This window comes from Cariama cristata, unplaced genomic scaffold (genome assembly GCF_000690535.1).
Source record: "Cariama cristata isolate BGI_N322 unplaced genomic scaffold, ASM69053v1 scaffold16407, whole genome shotgun sequence".
Lineage (NCBI taxonomy): Eukaryota > Metazoa > Chordata > Aves > Cariamiformes > Cariamidae > Cariama > Cariama cristata.
This window is the reverse complement of record NW_009626269.1, coordinates 1-17,956: the sequence shown is the minus strand read 5'-3', so window position 1 is coordinate 17,956 and position 17,956 is coordinate 1. Positions and strand designations below refer to the sequence as shown.

Here is a 17,956-nt window from a genome sequence, read left to right as displayed (position 1 = left end):
CTTTTGCCACAACCAAGCTCAAGAAGCCCAGTGTGAGGTTGCCAGGTGTGCCCTTGTCTCTGTGCCCCCGGAGGTTTTTTTCGCTGAGCATCTGGAGGAGGTTAGATTTCCTCGCCCCCCACCCCTTGCTAGAAAGTAGTAGCCTGTACTTTTCCTAGATATACTGTTGCAGAGGCAATTGGTACAAACATTCCAGCTGGCATTTATTAGTAAAATAGATCTCTCTCACACCAAGCTCAGTCTTCACATATAATACAAACATACCTACGTCTGTGTGTGTATGTATACACATGCAATGTCAAGTCTCCTCCAGGACTGAAGATCAGGTAGTTCTGTGCAGAGATGCTAACTCTTCTCTTCGTTACATTTGCCTCCAGTTTTCAGGCACATTCAAGAAAATACAAGTGCTAGTAGCCACAAAGTCTTTTAGACTCTTGTTGTCTAAGAAAATTCATAAAACTTAGGAAAAAAAAAAGTTGATTTATTGAAAACAATTTCTCATTTCAAATTCTGTTTCAATATTTTATGTTATCAGTTAAAGTATTACAAGATAATGAACCTCCTTTAAAAAAATACAGAAAATCATGGTAGTAAAATAGTAGCTTTACCGAAGAATAATGCATAGCAGGCTCAAGTATAGAAACCAGACATTTGAAATCACCCCTCTTCACATACAGTGCAGCACTGTATATGGAACACAATTAGACAGGCTGATATCTGAGGGTTACTCATCACTTCAGCCAATCCACATGAGGACTCCCAAAAGAAAGGCAGTCAGTGTTTAGTGTTTCAAAACAGTAATGCAGCTACAACGAAACCACAAGTGGTTGTTCACTAAGGGATCATGAATCCCAGCTCCAGAATAATGAAACACTGTTAAGTCCACTCATCTCAACACTAGGTTAAGCCACAATAGTGAACACAGAATTGAAAGTATGTCTGGCTATGTTTCACTGCCCATCAGATGAGTTCTTTCTTCATTATTACCCGGAGGATTTTGCGGGCTGGAACTGGACCTGTTTGGACAAGGAAAAGAATAGGAAGGAAGAAACAGGTTTAATATTCTCTAGATACTTCTATGCAATACCAACATTATAGCAAAAGTGCCACACATTACGTGGAAAGAGCTACGTGAATCACTGGATTTAGTTCCTCACTATTGCACAGAACTATGTACTATTGCTTTCACACCTATCATGTCACAGAATGGTTCGAGTTGGAGGGGACCTTTAAAGGTCATCTAGTCCAACCCCTCTGCAATGAGGGACACCTTCAATGCAATCAGGTTGCTTAGAGTCCCATCCAACCTGACCTTGAATGTTTCCAGGGATGGGGCATCCACAACTTCTCTGGGCAACCTGTTCTAGTGTTTCACCACACTCACTGTCAAAAATTTCTTCCACATACCTAGTCTGAATCTACCCTCTCTTATTTTAAAACCATTACCCCTCGCCCTATCGCTACAGGCCCTATTAAAAAGTTTGTCCCCATCTTTCTTATAAGCCCCTTTTAAGTGTTGAAAGGCTGCTGTAAGGTCTCCCTGGAGCCTTCTCTTCTCTGGGCTAAACAACCCCAACTCTCTCAGCCTGTCCTCACAGCAGAGGTGCTCCAGCCCTCGGGTCATCTTCGTGGCCTCCTCTGGACTCGCTCCAACAGGTCCATGTCCTTCTTGTGCTGAGGACGCCACAGCTGAAGGCAGTACTGCAGGGGGGTCTCACCAGAGCGGAGCAGAGGGGCAGAATCCCCTCTCTCGACCTGCTGATCATGCTGCTTTGGATGCAGCCCAGGGTACAGTTTAGGTCAGTAGGGATTTAGGAAAGCATAGAGACAAAGTATTTAAGCAATATTTTTACTGCTCATCTTGTCTTTCATTATCAGGTTGGTAGTGAGGAAAAAATGGAAGCACAGCTTTCAAAGTTTTGCTTTATATGGCTGCAAGTAAAATAAAGAATAAATATCTCAGCATACCTTCTCCTTGTTGTCTCAGTGATATAGAATATTCCAGCTGCAAGACCCTTTGAGGAAACAGCCAGTTACAATTGTAATAATAATAACCTTATGCAATAGCTCATAATTGCAATAGATATAAAAAGCAAAAAATGTGTAATTACTTACACTTAACAGTGCCCATCCTCCTTGGATGGCTGAGGCCTCTTCAAAACCCAGCTTTTCATTTAGAAATCCTCCCAGAGTGGGACCTGTAAATGCCCTGCAACAAATCAAAATGAGGTATTGGCATCCCAAACAAAAAAGATAACATATCATATTCTCAGAGAACATTTTTATTGTGTTTTGTGGCCTCCCTCCATTGATGCTCTCTCCTTCATCAACAAAGAGATTGTCTTCCAGAGACCTAACTTTCCTATAATACACAACAAGTATTAATTCTCTGTTTGCCATGGCCCCAATAAACCTGTCTAGTTACCTCCTCAGCTGGAAGTAGGATCCACGTTAGAAAGCTGAATGCACTCTTTTCTGTATCTGGAATGGCTCAGACACCCCATTATGGACCATTTTCTACCAGGGCATCTACATTAATAAATTTATTTTATGATAGAATTGAAACTCTTATCCCTGAAAATTTAAACCTTCCAGCCTTCAAAACAAAAGACTGATGGGTATAGGCAGGTGGGGAGGCACATTGTGACAGATGTGGTCACTGCAAGATTGAGGTGTATGTAACTGCCCTGCACCTTCATTTCATGCCTGTCTAAATGTGCCATGAAAGGTCATGCAGCTGCTGTCACTTTATGAAAGGTCTTACATGATACGGTCTGTTGTTACAGAAAGGGACAAAACTATCTAAAAGTAGCGAGACTTCCTGGAAGCAAGTCACATAATAAAACCAGGTTTGATAACAGCGTAAAACTGGGGTTTGGTAACTTTATACTACCCATATCTGTACTGAACCCTACACCAAACAAACCGGACAGCTAGAACTTCAGTTAGCTTGGAAAAAATGGTGCAAATTTGTATCACTGAAACCCACCTGCAGCCAGAGAGGACTACAAGGACAGATTAAAAAAATCTTGGAAGTGGCTGTCAATAGGGGAACTCTGTCCCTTCCCACTGAGTGACAAGTCTGAAGGGTCACTCAGCCAGTAGCGCCTTTCACTCATTTCTGTAACGACCACTGGGTAATAAACACAGACACACTCTGCTGAGCTACACAAACACAGACCTTAAATAATGGATATGGCTGAAAGAGAAGAGAAGATTCTACACTTAGCTACCCCAGACAAATGGAGGAAATGTGGAAAATGAAAACTGGATAACAGAATTAGTCAGGAGCAGATACCTTCTAGCTCGCTCCGTGTGGGTGGACTTAGCTTTGTAAAAAATTAGGGTCCACCTCTCCCTGTATTAAGCATTCAATATTTCAGTGACAACAAAAAGGACCACACAGAAGCGTAAGCTAACATCCTCTTAATCACTGCAGCTTTTTGACATGCAGGGCAATACATTTCAAGGAAGACAAATTCAGAGTCCATTCCCTTTGTTGGGTAAAAAGCTTTGCTTTAACGTGTCCACCAGGCACCTATTTAGCAAGAACCTTTTGAATCAAGGTCAACACAATGACTGCAATGCAAGACTTCTGGTTGTAACGCAGCAGGCTTTCGTTTGGCAATAGCGTAGAACAACTGAATGCTCACAGCTCACAAAAAGGTGACTGGATACCTACCCAAGGGACCACATGGCACTGAAGAGCCCAGACACCAGTCCCAGCAGACTCAGACCTTCTTCAAATCCATTCTCACTGCAGACAGACAGACCGGTTAGAGTAGTACAACACATTATTGTGTCTCAGTCTATAGCCTTCCCCTATGGAGAGTTTTTTTCCCTCCTTTTAATTTACACGCAATATAAATAGTTAACAAGCAAAGCCATACAGTGGAATCATGTCTGTTTACCCAGTATTTTCTTCTTTGCTGCCTCTCTGGAGGATTGCAGTGCTATTCCTCATCTCTGATGTCTTCCGAGTAAGATTCCTAATGTCCCACCATCGCTCATTCCCCATGTTTCGTATGGCAAGTGTAAAACAGTGACAGGTGGCTTTTAAGAAGGAAAGACCTTGTTCCAAGAGGAACATACTAATAAAAAGTAAATCAAGACCCTTCTAGGTCATCACTGCCAAGCCACATCACAGACCTTGTACTTTGAGCAAGTATGACTCCTATAGGTGCAGCTGTTAAAGCCAATGCAGTCTGAAAATCCAGTGAAAACTGCTTGCTATTACTTGTCCTCAGAAGCTGAAATAAATCCTATGTATATGAAACCACACACAGGTTTACCCATGCTACGAGACCCAAAGTCTGATGGACTTCAGTGTGTTCATAGTACTGAGGTACACATTTACAAAATTATATTTGGAGTATAATGACTGGGGTGCTTAGAAAAAACTAAGACAAGAGAGTAGTGGAAGCATTTAAATGTTGCTCGCTGCCTTTGTTTCAAAAAGGAAGAAAAAAGCCATATCAAAACCCCACTTCACATTCACCCCTGAAAATTAGTTGCAGTTTCCTACTGTCAGCAACATGAAAGATGTGTTGGACCGAGTTACTTACTATGCACAGTGCAGTATCTCTGGAAATACTGGGATAGCACTCATGCCAAGGGAAAAGCCAATCAAAACCAGCACTAGCACAAACAACCACAGCTGACTGAAAAAGAGGTATTTAAAAGCAGTTAGCTTCTGAAGACTCTTTTCAAGTAAGGATCCTGTTTGACTGAAGGGTGTTATAGCAGCTCTCCATGACTGATGAGAAAACTAGGTTTCTAGAAGCCATAAAGAATTCTACTTTAACTGAACACTAAGACTTGAAAAATACAGTTTTATGCTTAAAAAAAGACTTTGTAAAAGAATTTGAAAATCCTGTGCTCAAATTAAGTATTTCCTTATCAAAAGTTCATTTTAAGAAGAGCACATAGAGAAGAGGCAGACAGACTAGCTTAACTCAGCAATACATATGTCCAAGCTCCAGGCTTGATTTGTTGCACAAGTGAAGGATTTTGCAGCTAAAAGTTTGTAGCCTAATACATTATAACCAAATAGACTTAGCTAAAGAAAAAAACATTGATGATTTTACTGACTACTTTTTCTCACCAGCTCAAATATATGATCTCATCGGTTTCAAATGTATGATCTTCTTTTAAAACTATAAGTCTAGGAGGAAGGATTTGACTAATTCTGCACATTAGCAAGCCTATCATCACCTTTAACAGAATAGAGAACCTAGGACAAAAGGACTGCACCGCTGTTTTGTAAACGTAGCAGTGTTTTGCTGGGAGTTAACTTGAGAGATATGGCAATGCAGTGTTCAGGTGCAACAGACAATGTCTTTACTTAGCTAGCTGAAAACAAAGCTATGATCTGGCATTTTCCTCAGTAAGCTATACACAGAGAGAAGAAAAGTCTATACTGTTGCACAGCCATGCAAATAAAATCTATAGTTAAGAAACACTGATGAAATAGAGAAAATTGGAAAATAAGACAGAAAGATAACTTTGTTTTGCTGCACTGGAAATGCCACTGAATTGGAAGGAAAGGAAAATAAAAAGCAGCATTCTTCCCACCAAATACAGTAAGAGTAAAAAAAAGCAAAGGAAAAGGATCTATTTTATGAAGCTGTAAAATCTCCATTTTCAGATGCTTCCACTGCTTTACATTCACAGTCTCATATTAGAAGTTAAAAAAACCCAAAACACTCTGTTTCATGATGAGAAGTGCTTATTATAGACACATGACTACCATCATGACAGCTATCACAAAAACATCATGTAAGAGGAGAGGCTCAAGAAGAGGTAGTTCTGTACCTTTCAATGTGCAGGACAGGAGCAGGTCCTAACATGAAAAAGCACAGTGCTGTCATTAAGCCTCCAGATACCAGCAGCCACTTCCTGAGGTACTGTGAAAGAAAAGGAAGAGAGATGTAATTTAAAGATGAGAATTTGTAATGTAACTACTCTGTCTTTCCTAATACCCCTCTTCTAAACCTTCACCTCCTCAAAAGTACATCTCCTGTAAGGACCACCATTACGCACAAACTGAGAGTTTCTCTGCCAGTTCTGAACACCATCAACAAACACTGAATTCATGTTTCCTTGCCACCAAAGCAATCACTGGCAGCAGTTGCATAATACAAAGATTTCTTCAGGATACTGAGCAACGGTGCTTCTCTGTTAGAAAAGCATTTTTAGGTCTTACTCTTCCTTAGTATAAGAAATATCATGTAGCATTGCATGCAATTCTCATGTACAAAGGCCATTACTAGTTTTTGTCAGAGAAAAAGAGTGTGTCGGAAAACTGGCACTGTCCTTCAGGCACAGCACTCAAAGTGTAGATTTCCTTAATCAATTAGCAGTGGCCGTCAACCAGGCAGTTTTACGTATACCACTGTCAAAGTCTCTTTCTATGGTGCAGTTACGAGCTAGAGAACCATAGCCAGTTGGTGTGCTGATCTAATTTGGATATTACACTTTTTAAGAGATAAAGTCAATACAGCTAACCAGAACATCTTTACTCCTCTTCTCTAAAGCTGATAAGATTAGATGTGGTTAAAACCATGGATAACCAGGACATATTTTCCCACTCTCCATTCCACTTTGGCTGAAAATAGATTGCGCTAGGTCCACCGGAAAAGCTCACATTCCAACTACAGGATACTCATCCAACATCCTTTACTATTCTGGACATTCGTATATTAACTGGATCTTCCAAATGAGAGCTTCAAGTTGGCAGTATTCAGTGTACGTGCAAGGTTCTGAAAGACAGATCCCTTTATAGGACCAGGCCTACATCCATCCCTTCAATATAGGAAGTCTTCCAGTTTTAACTAAATGTGCAGAGTGCACCCACAAACAGCAGGGTGGTACTCACTGGCAGTTTGTCACTTAGGAATCCAAGGACAGGAGAAGACAGGGAATACGAGAGTGCCAAACCAAGGAATACCAAGCCCACATAACCAGCTGGGAGTTTGAACTACAGAAAAGACGACAAATGAAACAAAAGACCAAAACATCAAACAGTATATATGCTACATTCATTAAAGGACAATCAAAGAACTACATTTTAGGTCAAAATACTGAAATGCACGATTTTAAGTATTTTACTGATACCACACAGAGGTTTTTCAAGTACTTGAAGTCATCAGCAGAGCTCCCAGTTTCCTTCCACTTCCATTTCCAAGCATGGAGTGAAAACACCTGACACAACTGCATTCAGATAAAGCCTAGAGAATCTCAGGAGGAAACACTATGCTGTGTCCCTACACCAGCACACTAGATTCTAACATTAATACCTGGTACATTTAAAACAGACACTTCAAACACTGAAATTTAGATGGATTTAGTCTTTACCTCTCCAATCTTCAGTTTTATTTCCACTTAGAAAAGCGTAAATACTGTAGTCATCCGCTGCTAATCAGTGCATCTTAAAAGTAAGTAGTCCTATAAAACACAACTCTAGGTTTTCAACCAAAGGAGGATTTTCATGAGAATGAGTAACAGGCTTTTTGCAAACACCCTGAGGTCTACATTTTCCTAATGTAGTCACATTTCTGTATTGAAACAAAATGTGTAATGAACCAAAAGCATACCAGTCTCTCAAATGAGTGCTTTAACGACCAGTTAGAAGGTATTCCAAGATGTTTCATGTGGCATGAACTACATAAATATTCACTATTTCCTTGCTATATGCAAGCACATGATAATAATTCTAATTTAGTGGTTAGAACACCTGCCAAGAAGGCTACAGCCCTTTTACAGCAAGTACCAGTTAGCACAGAGCAGAGGGAAAGCAGAGGAGCCACAGAAGTGCACAGTGTTCTAGAGTAGGATAATTACAGATCCCTCCCAGGTGAGGGAAGATGTACATTCACATCTCCACTGATGGAAGAGGTTAGCACCAAGTCTCCTCCATCCTGGATGAGTGCTCTAAGTACTGGACTAGATAGACAAAAAGTAGGAGCACAACATCGTGTGAAAGGCTGTTCCCTGGAAAAACAATTCCTAAATAAACCACTCAAAAAGCATTGTCCAATTTCACATAGGAACAGAATCTTAAACCATTTACTTCAAATTCATTACCTTAAATATCATGAGGAAAATAAATAAATAAAGTAGGAAACAAATAAATAAATATTAAAATAAAGTTAAAATAAAGAAATAAGATGGCATTTGCCTTTTTAATGAGGGAGTGGAGAACTCAGCTGGCAGGCTACATAGCTGCAATCAGTTTACTGTTGGCATTGCTGTGAAAGAATGCAGAGCTGTGACATTCCCAAAAAACAAATGTCCACCATCAAGAGATATAACACTGTCAGTGACTGTTGCAGTTTTACAGAATTTGCTTTCAGAAAGAAGGAAAAAGTCCCTGTTTACCAAACCAGCTGCTGTGCCCTGCTCAGAGAAGGTACTCTGCAGATGAAAGCCAATTAAGTGGAAAAAGCACATTTTTAAAGGCCTTACATTTCCTTGTTCTCAAAGTTACCAAGACCCAGCAGCAACAGCTGGTGTCAATGGAAAATGTGATTTGTCAGTACTGTGGAAATCAAGCTATTTGGAAATCATATTATTAACTGTTAATTAAAGCAGTGTAACTGGATAATGCTTAATTTTGTTAAGGATATTTAAACCACATTTATAATCAGTTATTTACTATTTAGCAAATCAAGACTTCCCTGCATGTTAATAGGACTTACCTTCTTTAGGATAAATAGGGACATCGTGGGATCCAAAAAGCCCAAGCATGAACTTAGAGAAAATATAGTAAGACAGAGTACTAAGACTTTTGGCAGAAGAATGAGCTTCCAAAAGGAGTCCTTGCTAGGGATCGAATCTGCTTCAAGAGAAAAGGGGGAGAAATTGCATTGTTTTCAGCAGCATAACCTCATGATTGATTATCTTCTTCAGAAAAGAAGTCAGTATTTCCCTTTTTCTACTCCTATTAATTTGTTAGATAACAAGAGTAAAGTCAATAGCAGACTATTATGCACTATACTATTTCTATATTAAAAAGCCAAATTTGATAGGTGAATAAAAGAAGAAAAGTACACAATTTAGGTTGCAACATTACAAATCTCCAACTTGAAAAGAACAAAAGCATGTACTATTCCAATTACATGAAAATACAGTTACTTTTTTGCTAGCCCTTATACAAGGAAAATCTCATGGACACATCTCAACTCAAAACCGCATGCACACATGCATGAACCATTTATATCCAATCAGAGAAACACGCTTTGAAAGTAAAACAAAAAGATTGCCATTTATCAGTTGAGATCTGTCCCAATTTTTAAGCAACTAGTCATTCAGGTCTCCTACATGTTCAATTTGTGCTCCAGACAGGAAGCTTCTTTCAGATGTCATGGTCAGATGTCATTTCTAAGTCAGGCCCCCTTCCTGATGGTGTTGGTGCTTTAATAGTTGAATGTGGTCTTAAAGTATACATAGAACTACAAGTTAATTCATTAGCATCCACCAGCTCAGAGCTAACATTTATTTAACGTAGTTTCAAATTGGCTAGTCATATCTTGACTCCAGACAATTTCAGAGCTTGGGGAGGTGGGGGGAAGCCAGCAGCAGCAGCACATGGTTAACCCCCTTCTAAAAGCCAATACATACGAAGTTATTCTCCAAGGTTTTCATATTTAAGAGGAAAAAGATTTTTTAAAAGAAGTATTTTAAAGTTACTGGGTTTTTTTCCTAGAAAATACTAACAGAATTGTAACCTTGCAATTACGATCTTGTGTGGAGACTTATCTTTAAGTTAGCTTTCTGTACAAGCAGGACCATCTAAAATTTAATCAAATTTATAAGACTTCCAGCACCTCAGTTAAATCCCTCATTTATTAACTTTCCTTCATGTTAATCAGATCCTGCATCATTCAGTACAAATAAACCCTTTTTGTCCTCCCTGTAATTCTGTTTTTTCCCCCCACTGTTAACCCCTCAAACATGTCAGGTTGTCTTGTTTTAGGCAAAAATCTATCTCCAGCTTTTCTTCAACTAGCTGCAATGACAAGCTGATACTAAACAGGCATAACTGATCCTCTACAAGCCCTAAAGCTAAGGAGACAAAAGAAAACAAAGAGACTTCCACACAGAGTTCTTAGTATTTGCAGAGATGGGCATGAGGTGTTGGGACTCATTCCAGGTCATCTGCACACATTAATTTAGGTTAGCATTAAAACATGGGACTCGTCAAGATCGCAAGTTAATTCTGCTGGAGCTTTGCCCTCTGAGTTGGATCAGACTTCACAAGTGGGTATTTTTTTTTTTAAAGGACAGTTAAAAACATGAGAAATTAAGGTGAGTGAAGGAGGCAGGAAGAAGGATGCTTACCGTATTTTGGTAATATGCACATATTCACAGGCACCAAGACCAACATTACACATCCCAGTGTAATGAAAGGGACCTCATAACCAAACGATTGATACAAAAAGCCACCTAAAGGTGGGCCCAGCACCAATCCGAGCCCTGTAAAAATTTCAAGGCTGCCCTAAAAGATGAAAAAGCAAGCAACCAAAAAAAAAAAGTCAGTATGCTGAGAAACTCCGATGTAAGAATAAAAAGCAAGCCATTTGTCTGAGGAACAGCACAACATACTCAGCCTAGTGAAAAGAAAAACACACTGCATCACTAAGGGGGATAACAGCTAGTAGTGACCTTCACACGGGGGGATAGCGAAAGGAATTTCACAGTTTTCTGTGTGACAGCCATCACCTTTTTTGCTTCACTACAGGGAACCACCTGTACTGTAGGGTTAGTCACTCTGCTGTCACCTAACAGATCCCAGTCCTGAGGCAAGACAAATGCTCTAGAGTCAGAAAGCACCTGTAGGACAACTCAGGCTGAAGTGATCACCTCTCCAACCTGCCCTTACCTTCCAGCCTGAGCGGGAGGACCCAAACAAGCCTACCTGGATGGGTCATTATCTCATGGGGTGAGGTACACGGGCCAAGTTTAAGCTTTCTCTCCATGACCAACTGTTTGGATTTACTGACTAGGGCTAGGAAATAACAGTGAAATTGCAATGGGGATAACTCAGATATTTTTGGCCACAATTTAATAATTTGGCATCTTTTATAAGATACTAATTTTTTAAAGGGCAATAATACAGTTATACTTAAATCTTCTGTTATAACATCGTAGTCACCACTGTCAACATCTGCCTCAGCAGTTGATTAATCAATGCTTAGACCACCAGTAACAGCAGGTGGTAATAATTGCTTACAGTTGAAAGTTTTGCTAACTTCTGGGACCCAGAAACATAGAATAGGGATTCCTCCTCACTTTAATTTTACTGATACAAGTCAGAGTGGTCAAATAGCCCAAGACTGGGCACTGTCAGCAATAATCAAGTTCTTTACCCTAGGCCAGCCTAGGATCGCAGTCTTTTCCTTTCCTAGCAAAGGAAATAACTAGTAACAACATATGACTAGCAAGTCTACAGCATTTCTAGACAGATTTGAGACATTTTGGAAAACTTCAACACATGGAATGCCCATGAGTTAACATAACTGCATCCAAATCATGCTTTTACTTATGTTGCTCAACAACCATAAAAATATTTATGATTGGTGAGACAAATCAGGCCGTCTATCATTTAGCCCTTCTAAGTTAATGAATTATTGGGGGGTGTGGGGGAGCTGAAGCATTGCATAATTACACATCAGGGTACGATAAGGTAAACCTGATATTGTAAGAAAAGTGATAGTGCTTATGTGCTGACGTTCATACCTCCAAAAGAGGGATCATGTTGACAGATGCTGAACTTTCCATTTCAACAAGGCTGACATGCCTACACTTAACAAAACTTCCTCATATGTTCTCTAGGGTACCCAATGGGTAAAATGACAAGCTGATACTAAACAGACACAACTGATCCTTTACAAGCCCTAAAGCTAAGGAGACAAAAGAAAACAATAGGTAAAAGGTGGGCTGAAAACCAGTACCAAAAGGGTAAGGAGAGGAAAAGTGCCTTTCAGTATCTAGCACTGTCAAGAAGTGCAATGGAAAGCAAGACTAAAAATCCCTCAACCATTCATTCAGGCTTTATGATTTTACCATAGGATGCACCTTGCTTCAACTAATGAGCTTTCTTCTGTCTCCTGCCTCTGCCACCACCATGAGCAGCACTCACAGTAACAAGAACTCTCCATCATGTCCATTTAAGGACAGTAAGTCCACATGAATCAATTTGAAGAGGTTTTATTTTCATGCAGAAGACATTAGAGTATATAATATGGCAAACAGACCAACATTTAAAAGTAATCTGTCTCCGAACAGCACCCTTTCTAGATTTTAAAAAAAGGTAGCTACCAGGCTACAGCTGTGTAGCATTTCTGATTGTGGTCTTGAGGTGATCTTCATCACCATGTACAGTTTTTAGCTACACATCATGTTTATTTTGCTGCCAGCACAGAATTTCATTTCAAGTCTGATTATTAGATAGATAACTATGTCCCTTTAAGTCAAGGTTACTTTTCTTACCTATTTAAATTACATTTCAAAATTTGCAAACAGGAAACCTTAACCTTATCGACGGAATAAATCCAAAACATGATTACAATACATAACCTGCTTTCCAAAGAAATTGCCAGCTCCTCACTGCTGATACAATTGAGTAGATTTTTGCTAGTTAGGAGGCCATATTTTTACAGACATTTATTTATAGAAGTAACTCTACAGCTTAACAACAATATTAATAAAAGTATCAACTTCTCTAATTTTATTAAATGTTCTGAAGGATGTTCTTAACATTTGTTCACTCATTAAAATTTAACCCAGTTATTTCTGTCAGTCTATATTCTAATTGAAACCAGAATTTATCAAAAAAGAAAAAGCAGCATTTTATCAAATACCAAACTGTTTTTTTCCTAACACTATAAAAAATGAATAAATAAGGGTAGTATCTCTAGTTGAAATGAATCATTGATGACCAGAAATAGTGCCCTCCAGATTTCAAGAAGTTCTAGCTCTCCTCTTCTCATACATCACTTTTATCAATAGATTAGAAAAATTAAACCAAAATTGTTTCCAGTTTTGCATCTTTGAGTCATTTAAATCAACACTATTTGAATGAATGAATCAAATTTCTTGAATCAATCCACTTGGATTCTTACTATCCATGTAGAAGTAGTCACTAAAAGCTGTATCAGTATTTTAATAGTCTGATTTCAACTGAAAACTACTGCCATAAATGGTCAGCTGTCTTCAAAACACAAACAGCTAATACATACTGCTTAATTTATATCTAATTGGAGTTATGATAAGGTCTAACCTTGTTCTAGGATTATGATTCTAGATTACAAACAATCATTATGTGATGATTTCAAATATGCCTGCACACGAGACAGCAGATCTCTTCTCCTCCTGGTTTTAGGCTGCCTACTGGCAATTTATCATATTGCAGGTACTCAGCTGTAACACCGGTTTTTGCACTTACCAGGACAGTAGCTATATTATTGGGAAATGCCTTTGCAAGGATTGAAAATGATGCTGTCATTGCTCCTGCAAAACCTACTGCATCCATCGCTCTTACTAAAAAGCACAAACTGATGAATATTGGTCCATTTGGCACCTTGTCCAGCATTCTGGAAAAAAAAAAACAAACAAAAAACACACAAAAAACCCCCACAAACCCAAACAGTAAATGGAGATCTCTCAGCATGCAACAAGTCATCTACTAAAGGCCCTGGAGCATCATTTCTTACTCATTAAAGGACACAGTTACAAGACACTCAATGCTTTCCATTGCCACATCTTTCTGAATCACATTGATGAAGTCATTTAAACTCTACCAAACTATTTCTTGCAGCTTTCTCCTTTTCCCCTTTCTTTGGTGCTGAAAAGAGCACAAAAAACCTAACCTGTGAAAAACTCCAGTGCCATCTTCTGTTGTATTCCATAGCTCTTCCAAGCAATCGTGCAAGGAGTCTGACGAAATGAGTTACAACTATCTAATAAAAGCTTCCTTCATTGTTAATAAAACTTCTATTTTGCTAAAATGAGTGGCTTAGCCTCTCTGTCTACCAGGCAAAGCTTCCCATTTGCTCTCAATATTTTTAAGAAAATAACAACTAAAACATTATGCATAAATAGTTCCCTTATTGCTGTATTTTGACACACTTCTTGCTGTTCATCAACTGTAGTCGTTATTTAAATACATAGAACCTTCTTCCTTTGCTTTCAAAGTAGTAAACAGGCTTTGAAACCTACTGAAGGGGAGAAGTGTTCATTCTGCTTTACAAGGGATAGATAAAAAATAGACACGCAAAAAGTTAGGTGACCCAATCAACACCTGAAAAATGCCCAAGAGTTTCCAGTTTTGTGTCCATCTTTTCATATGGATGAAAATGATTAGAAGACCAATGCAACAAAATGAACCAACAAAAATTACTCACCCAAACAGAATGGTCACACATCCTGAAACAAACATCCCTGCCACAAACATGAATTTTGCTCCAATATGTGTAAGCTGTAAATTAAATACCATTTTTACATGTTATTATTTCAAGCCCAGACCAAAAGTCTTTTAAAGTAAGTTACTGTTAAGTAATCAAAACCTTACGGGCACTTTAGAGCATATGCACTAAAAGATCTGAAGACACTGCTCCTGCCGGTGTGCCTTCATGCAACAGTGACCCTAAAAATATTCTAAACACATAAGTGACTTAACCCAGTTTTCAGAATGGTAAGACAACGGTGCAGTTAACTATTTCACAGCAGGCGCTGCACCTTCTGTAGAGCAGCAGATTACAGCAGCATTCCTCATTATACATTGGGGTTGGACTCTTCTCCCCGGCAACGAGCGACAGGATGAGAGGAAACAGTCTCAAGTTGTGCCAGGGGAGGTTCAGGCTGGATATTAGGAAGAACTTCTTCACTGTAAGAGTTGTTAGGCATTGGAACGGGCTCCCCAGGGAGGTGGGAGTCACCATCCCTGAAGGTGTTCAATAAACGTTTAGATGTGGCACTTCAAGACATGGTTTAGTGGGTTTAGCGGGCATGGCGGCATCAGGTATACGGTTGGACTTGATGATCTTTGAGGTCTCTTCCAACCATAATGATTCTATGATTTCCCTTCCAGCACCATCAGTGATGCTATGTCAGCAACGCCTGTCACATATATGGCTAAGGAGAGTCATTGGAAGCTGATTTTTTGGCAAATTTATCACCACCTTTAATAGCACAAAGCTTTGGCATAGGACGCACAGTAGCTTCAGGCTTCCCTATTCACTACCAGGGAAATGACCCCACCTTCCTTCATTTCAGACTGCATCACCAGGGTGAAAGAATGACAAGAGGCATGCCATAAAGCTGACTCAATCCCATAATAAAGTACATCTGAGCTTCTAAATCCATGCTGTAACTTCCCCTAAGGACAGTAGGTATTTCAGACTCTTTTCTTGTCCAGGCCTGGACAAAGTCCCTGCGTTTCAGCCATTATTACTAAAGCCCATATTTTGCCAAATTTCACTGAAACCTTCAGGATTTCTGGACTGTCCATGTCTATTGGTGCTCACTTTACCTGTCTGCAGCAAGGATGGCATGCTCTCTCTCTCTCTCCCCTATCAAGCACTTGGTGAGGGCTGTGCCATAGCTGAATGCCATCACAGACACCGAGACTGGACTTATCAATGGCATTTGTGGGACACCTTCATGAGCCACCTCACCACCAGAGAAAATCATTCACCACAGGGTCAGCAAAGAGACTGCCCAGGCAGAGAAAGCGAAGACTGTGACACTGCAGCAGCCCCAACCTAGGGTATGATCCTGAACAGCCCTAGCCAAAAATGCATAGACAGCAGTGCTCCAGTATATAAACAAACAAACTGCTACATAATTTATTTGTAATTTCTTCAGCACAAGAAAAATCCTGAATCTGTGGGGAAAATGAAGTTGCAAGAACTGGAGATATTTATCTCATATTGCTGTTAATGAAGTGGAAAGAGAAACCGAGTTGAGCAGCAGGGAGTCATAATAGGAGGAAATGTTAAGAAAAAAACAACATACCAGAAAAGAAGAAGGGGTGCAGCTAACTAAAGGAAAAACCCAAAACAAAACACCTTAAGAATGTCACCAAAGGCAAACAATATATGTATAACAAATAAAATGGAAGGTAGGGGGAAAGGAGGTAATAAAAAGGAGAACTGATCAGCAGATTACACTGAAGCAAACAGAACAGTTAACCAGAGGAGAAAAAAAAACCAGCTACATGTCCACCACCCTATGCCACCCTCAAGAACTGTAGAAGAGTAATTTTTAATGTACTGGCAAGACTTAGATCAGATTCAGACTGACTGGCCAGGCTCCAGTTACTGGAGACACAAGCCTGCAGGAGCATTACTGAAGAGACATCTCTTTTCTCAGCCTTAGAGCACTGTCTTCATGTATGAGCCTGTGCCATCACAGAAGTTACAGTTTCAATTATACTTACATAATTTCCCAAGATTAAAGACGATAAGAAATTGAACAAAGCAAAACATCCAAAAATCAGGCCAATAACAGTGTTACTTGCACCTTTTTTTTCTGCCTGCAAAAAAAGATCACAACTGTGTAAAGATGAAGGCAAATTGTTGAGATGAATAACATTCATGCCTTGTACATTTAATTTTTTTTAATTCTCTATTAGTGCAGTTACAAAGCATTTCCTTTCTCAAAGGCAATAGGGCCACAGAAGGTAACAGCACAACAATTGAAAGACATGTTGCACTTCTATTTAAGCCATATGTAATCAAGGGAAAAGCAATGTTCATTCCTCAATGAATGGAAACACTGTGCTGTTTGCTGAACTACCGAACAGGTGCCCAGACTTTATACAGGTGGCTTTGATCCCTCCCATGGTGACAGGGCAGTGAACAGAGGTATCTGTTAACGTCACTGTATCATGCCTGCCCATAACAAGCACCAAGCCAATTTTTGACTTATCCAACTGGCAAAATACACTTACTTGGGTACAAGCAATACAGAGGAATAGTTAGAGCAATAAAAAAATCTTAACATTTCTTTGTTAACACTTGGGAACAACTTGGTCATTATAGAAATGGACTTCTGCTGCAAAGGCACCATGACCATTTTTTTCATCCTATATTTAAACATTGTATTCACTCAACATAAGCAGAGGTTATTTTTTTTTTTTTTCCCCCTTCAGTTGCTAGGTCAGGAAGTTTAACACAGTGAATGATGGCCCAGCACGGGTTAACGGCGAGGTAGCTATACATGAAAAGTCATTGAGTGGCTGAGGCACTGAAATGCAAGTGAGGACATGGGCAGAGTTTTAATCTCTGCTCTACTACCAAACTACTATGGAACACTGGGCAAAAAACTATTTCACTTCTCCAGGCATCCATTTCAACTGCTATCTGATATCATTAGTTTGCTGTTTCCTCTGCAGCCACAGGGAAGATGAAATTACTCCATGGACAGAATCCAGGTCACCGTGATATACACTCTAATCTATTTTAGCCAGCATCAGGCTACCACTATGAATTCCCACAACTGAAAAGTCCAACTCAGAGCTTACAGCCAGCCATAAAGGTCCCATGGTGTTCAAGAGCCTTTTAAAAGTTTCAACGTGCAAAAAATAATCTAAAGAGTAGCTGGCTAAATTGTTCGTTTACCTCTGAAGGGAAAAAGGGTCCCAGGATTGAATAGCATATCATTGAACTGAAGTTTATAGAAGCTGTTGCGGCTATTGTAAATAGCTGTTCTCTGGTAAGCCTTCTTGATTCCTCAGAAAGTGCTTCTGGCACGCCATCTTCTTAAAATACAAAAGAAAAAGGAAAAAAAAAAAGTATTATGAACTGATAGAGAGAAACACAATTTGCAAATCAAGTTTGAAAATTGAAATCCGCACAAAACCTCTACCCTCCGGGTCTGGGGAATTAAATCAAGCCGTACTACTTTATTTCTTTCCGCACGCCGCACCGCAGACTTCGCCGCAAAGGCAGCG

At 39.5% G+C, this 17,956-nt stretch overlaps 1 protein-coding gene across 1 annotated transcript; it reads right to left on the bottom strand.

Moving 5' to 3' along the window:
- Nucleotides 1-943: 943 nt before the first annotated feature.
- On the bottom strand, nucleotides 944-17,666 carry SLC18B1 (solute carrier family 18, subfamily B, member 1). Its single transcript, XM_009703969.1, has 13 exons — nucleotides 17,625-17,666; nucleotides 16,442-16,537; nucleotides 14,406-14,479; nucleotides 13,448-13,595; nucleotides 10,342-10,498; nucleotides 8,700-8,836; nucleotides 6,878-6,979; nucleotides 5,815-5,906; nucleotides 4,566-4,661; nucleotides 3,683-3,757; nucleotides 2,116-2,209; nucleotides 1,969-2,015; nucleotides 944-1,010 (listed from the first exon to the last, which is right to left on the bottom strand). The coding sequence occupies exons 1-13, from the start codon at nucleotides 17,664-17,666 to the stop codon at nucleotides 944-946; spliced, it is 1,227 nt and encodes a 408-aa protein (XP_009702271.1).
- Nucleotides 17,667-17,956: the final 290 nt, after the last annotated feature.

Coding starts and splice junctions, on each gene's coding strand:
- SLC18B1 (XM_009703969.1), bottom strand. CDS start 17,666: ATGATATGCTATTCAATCCTGGGACCCTTTTTCCCTTCAGAG. Junction 16,538..17,624: donor GACCCTTTTTCCCTTCAGAG/GTAAACGAACAA, acceptor CTTTTTTTGCAG/GCAGAAAAAAAAGGTGCAAG. Junction 13,596..14,405: donor TGTGTGACCATTCTGTTTGG/GTGAGTAATTTT, acceptor TTTTTTTTCCAG/AATGCTGGACAAGGTGCCAA.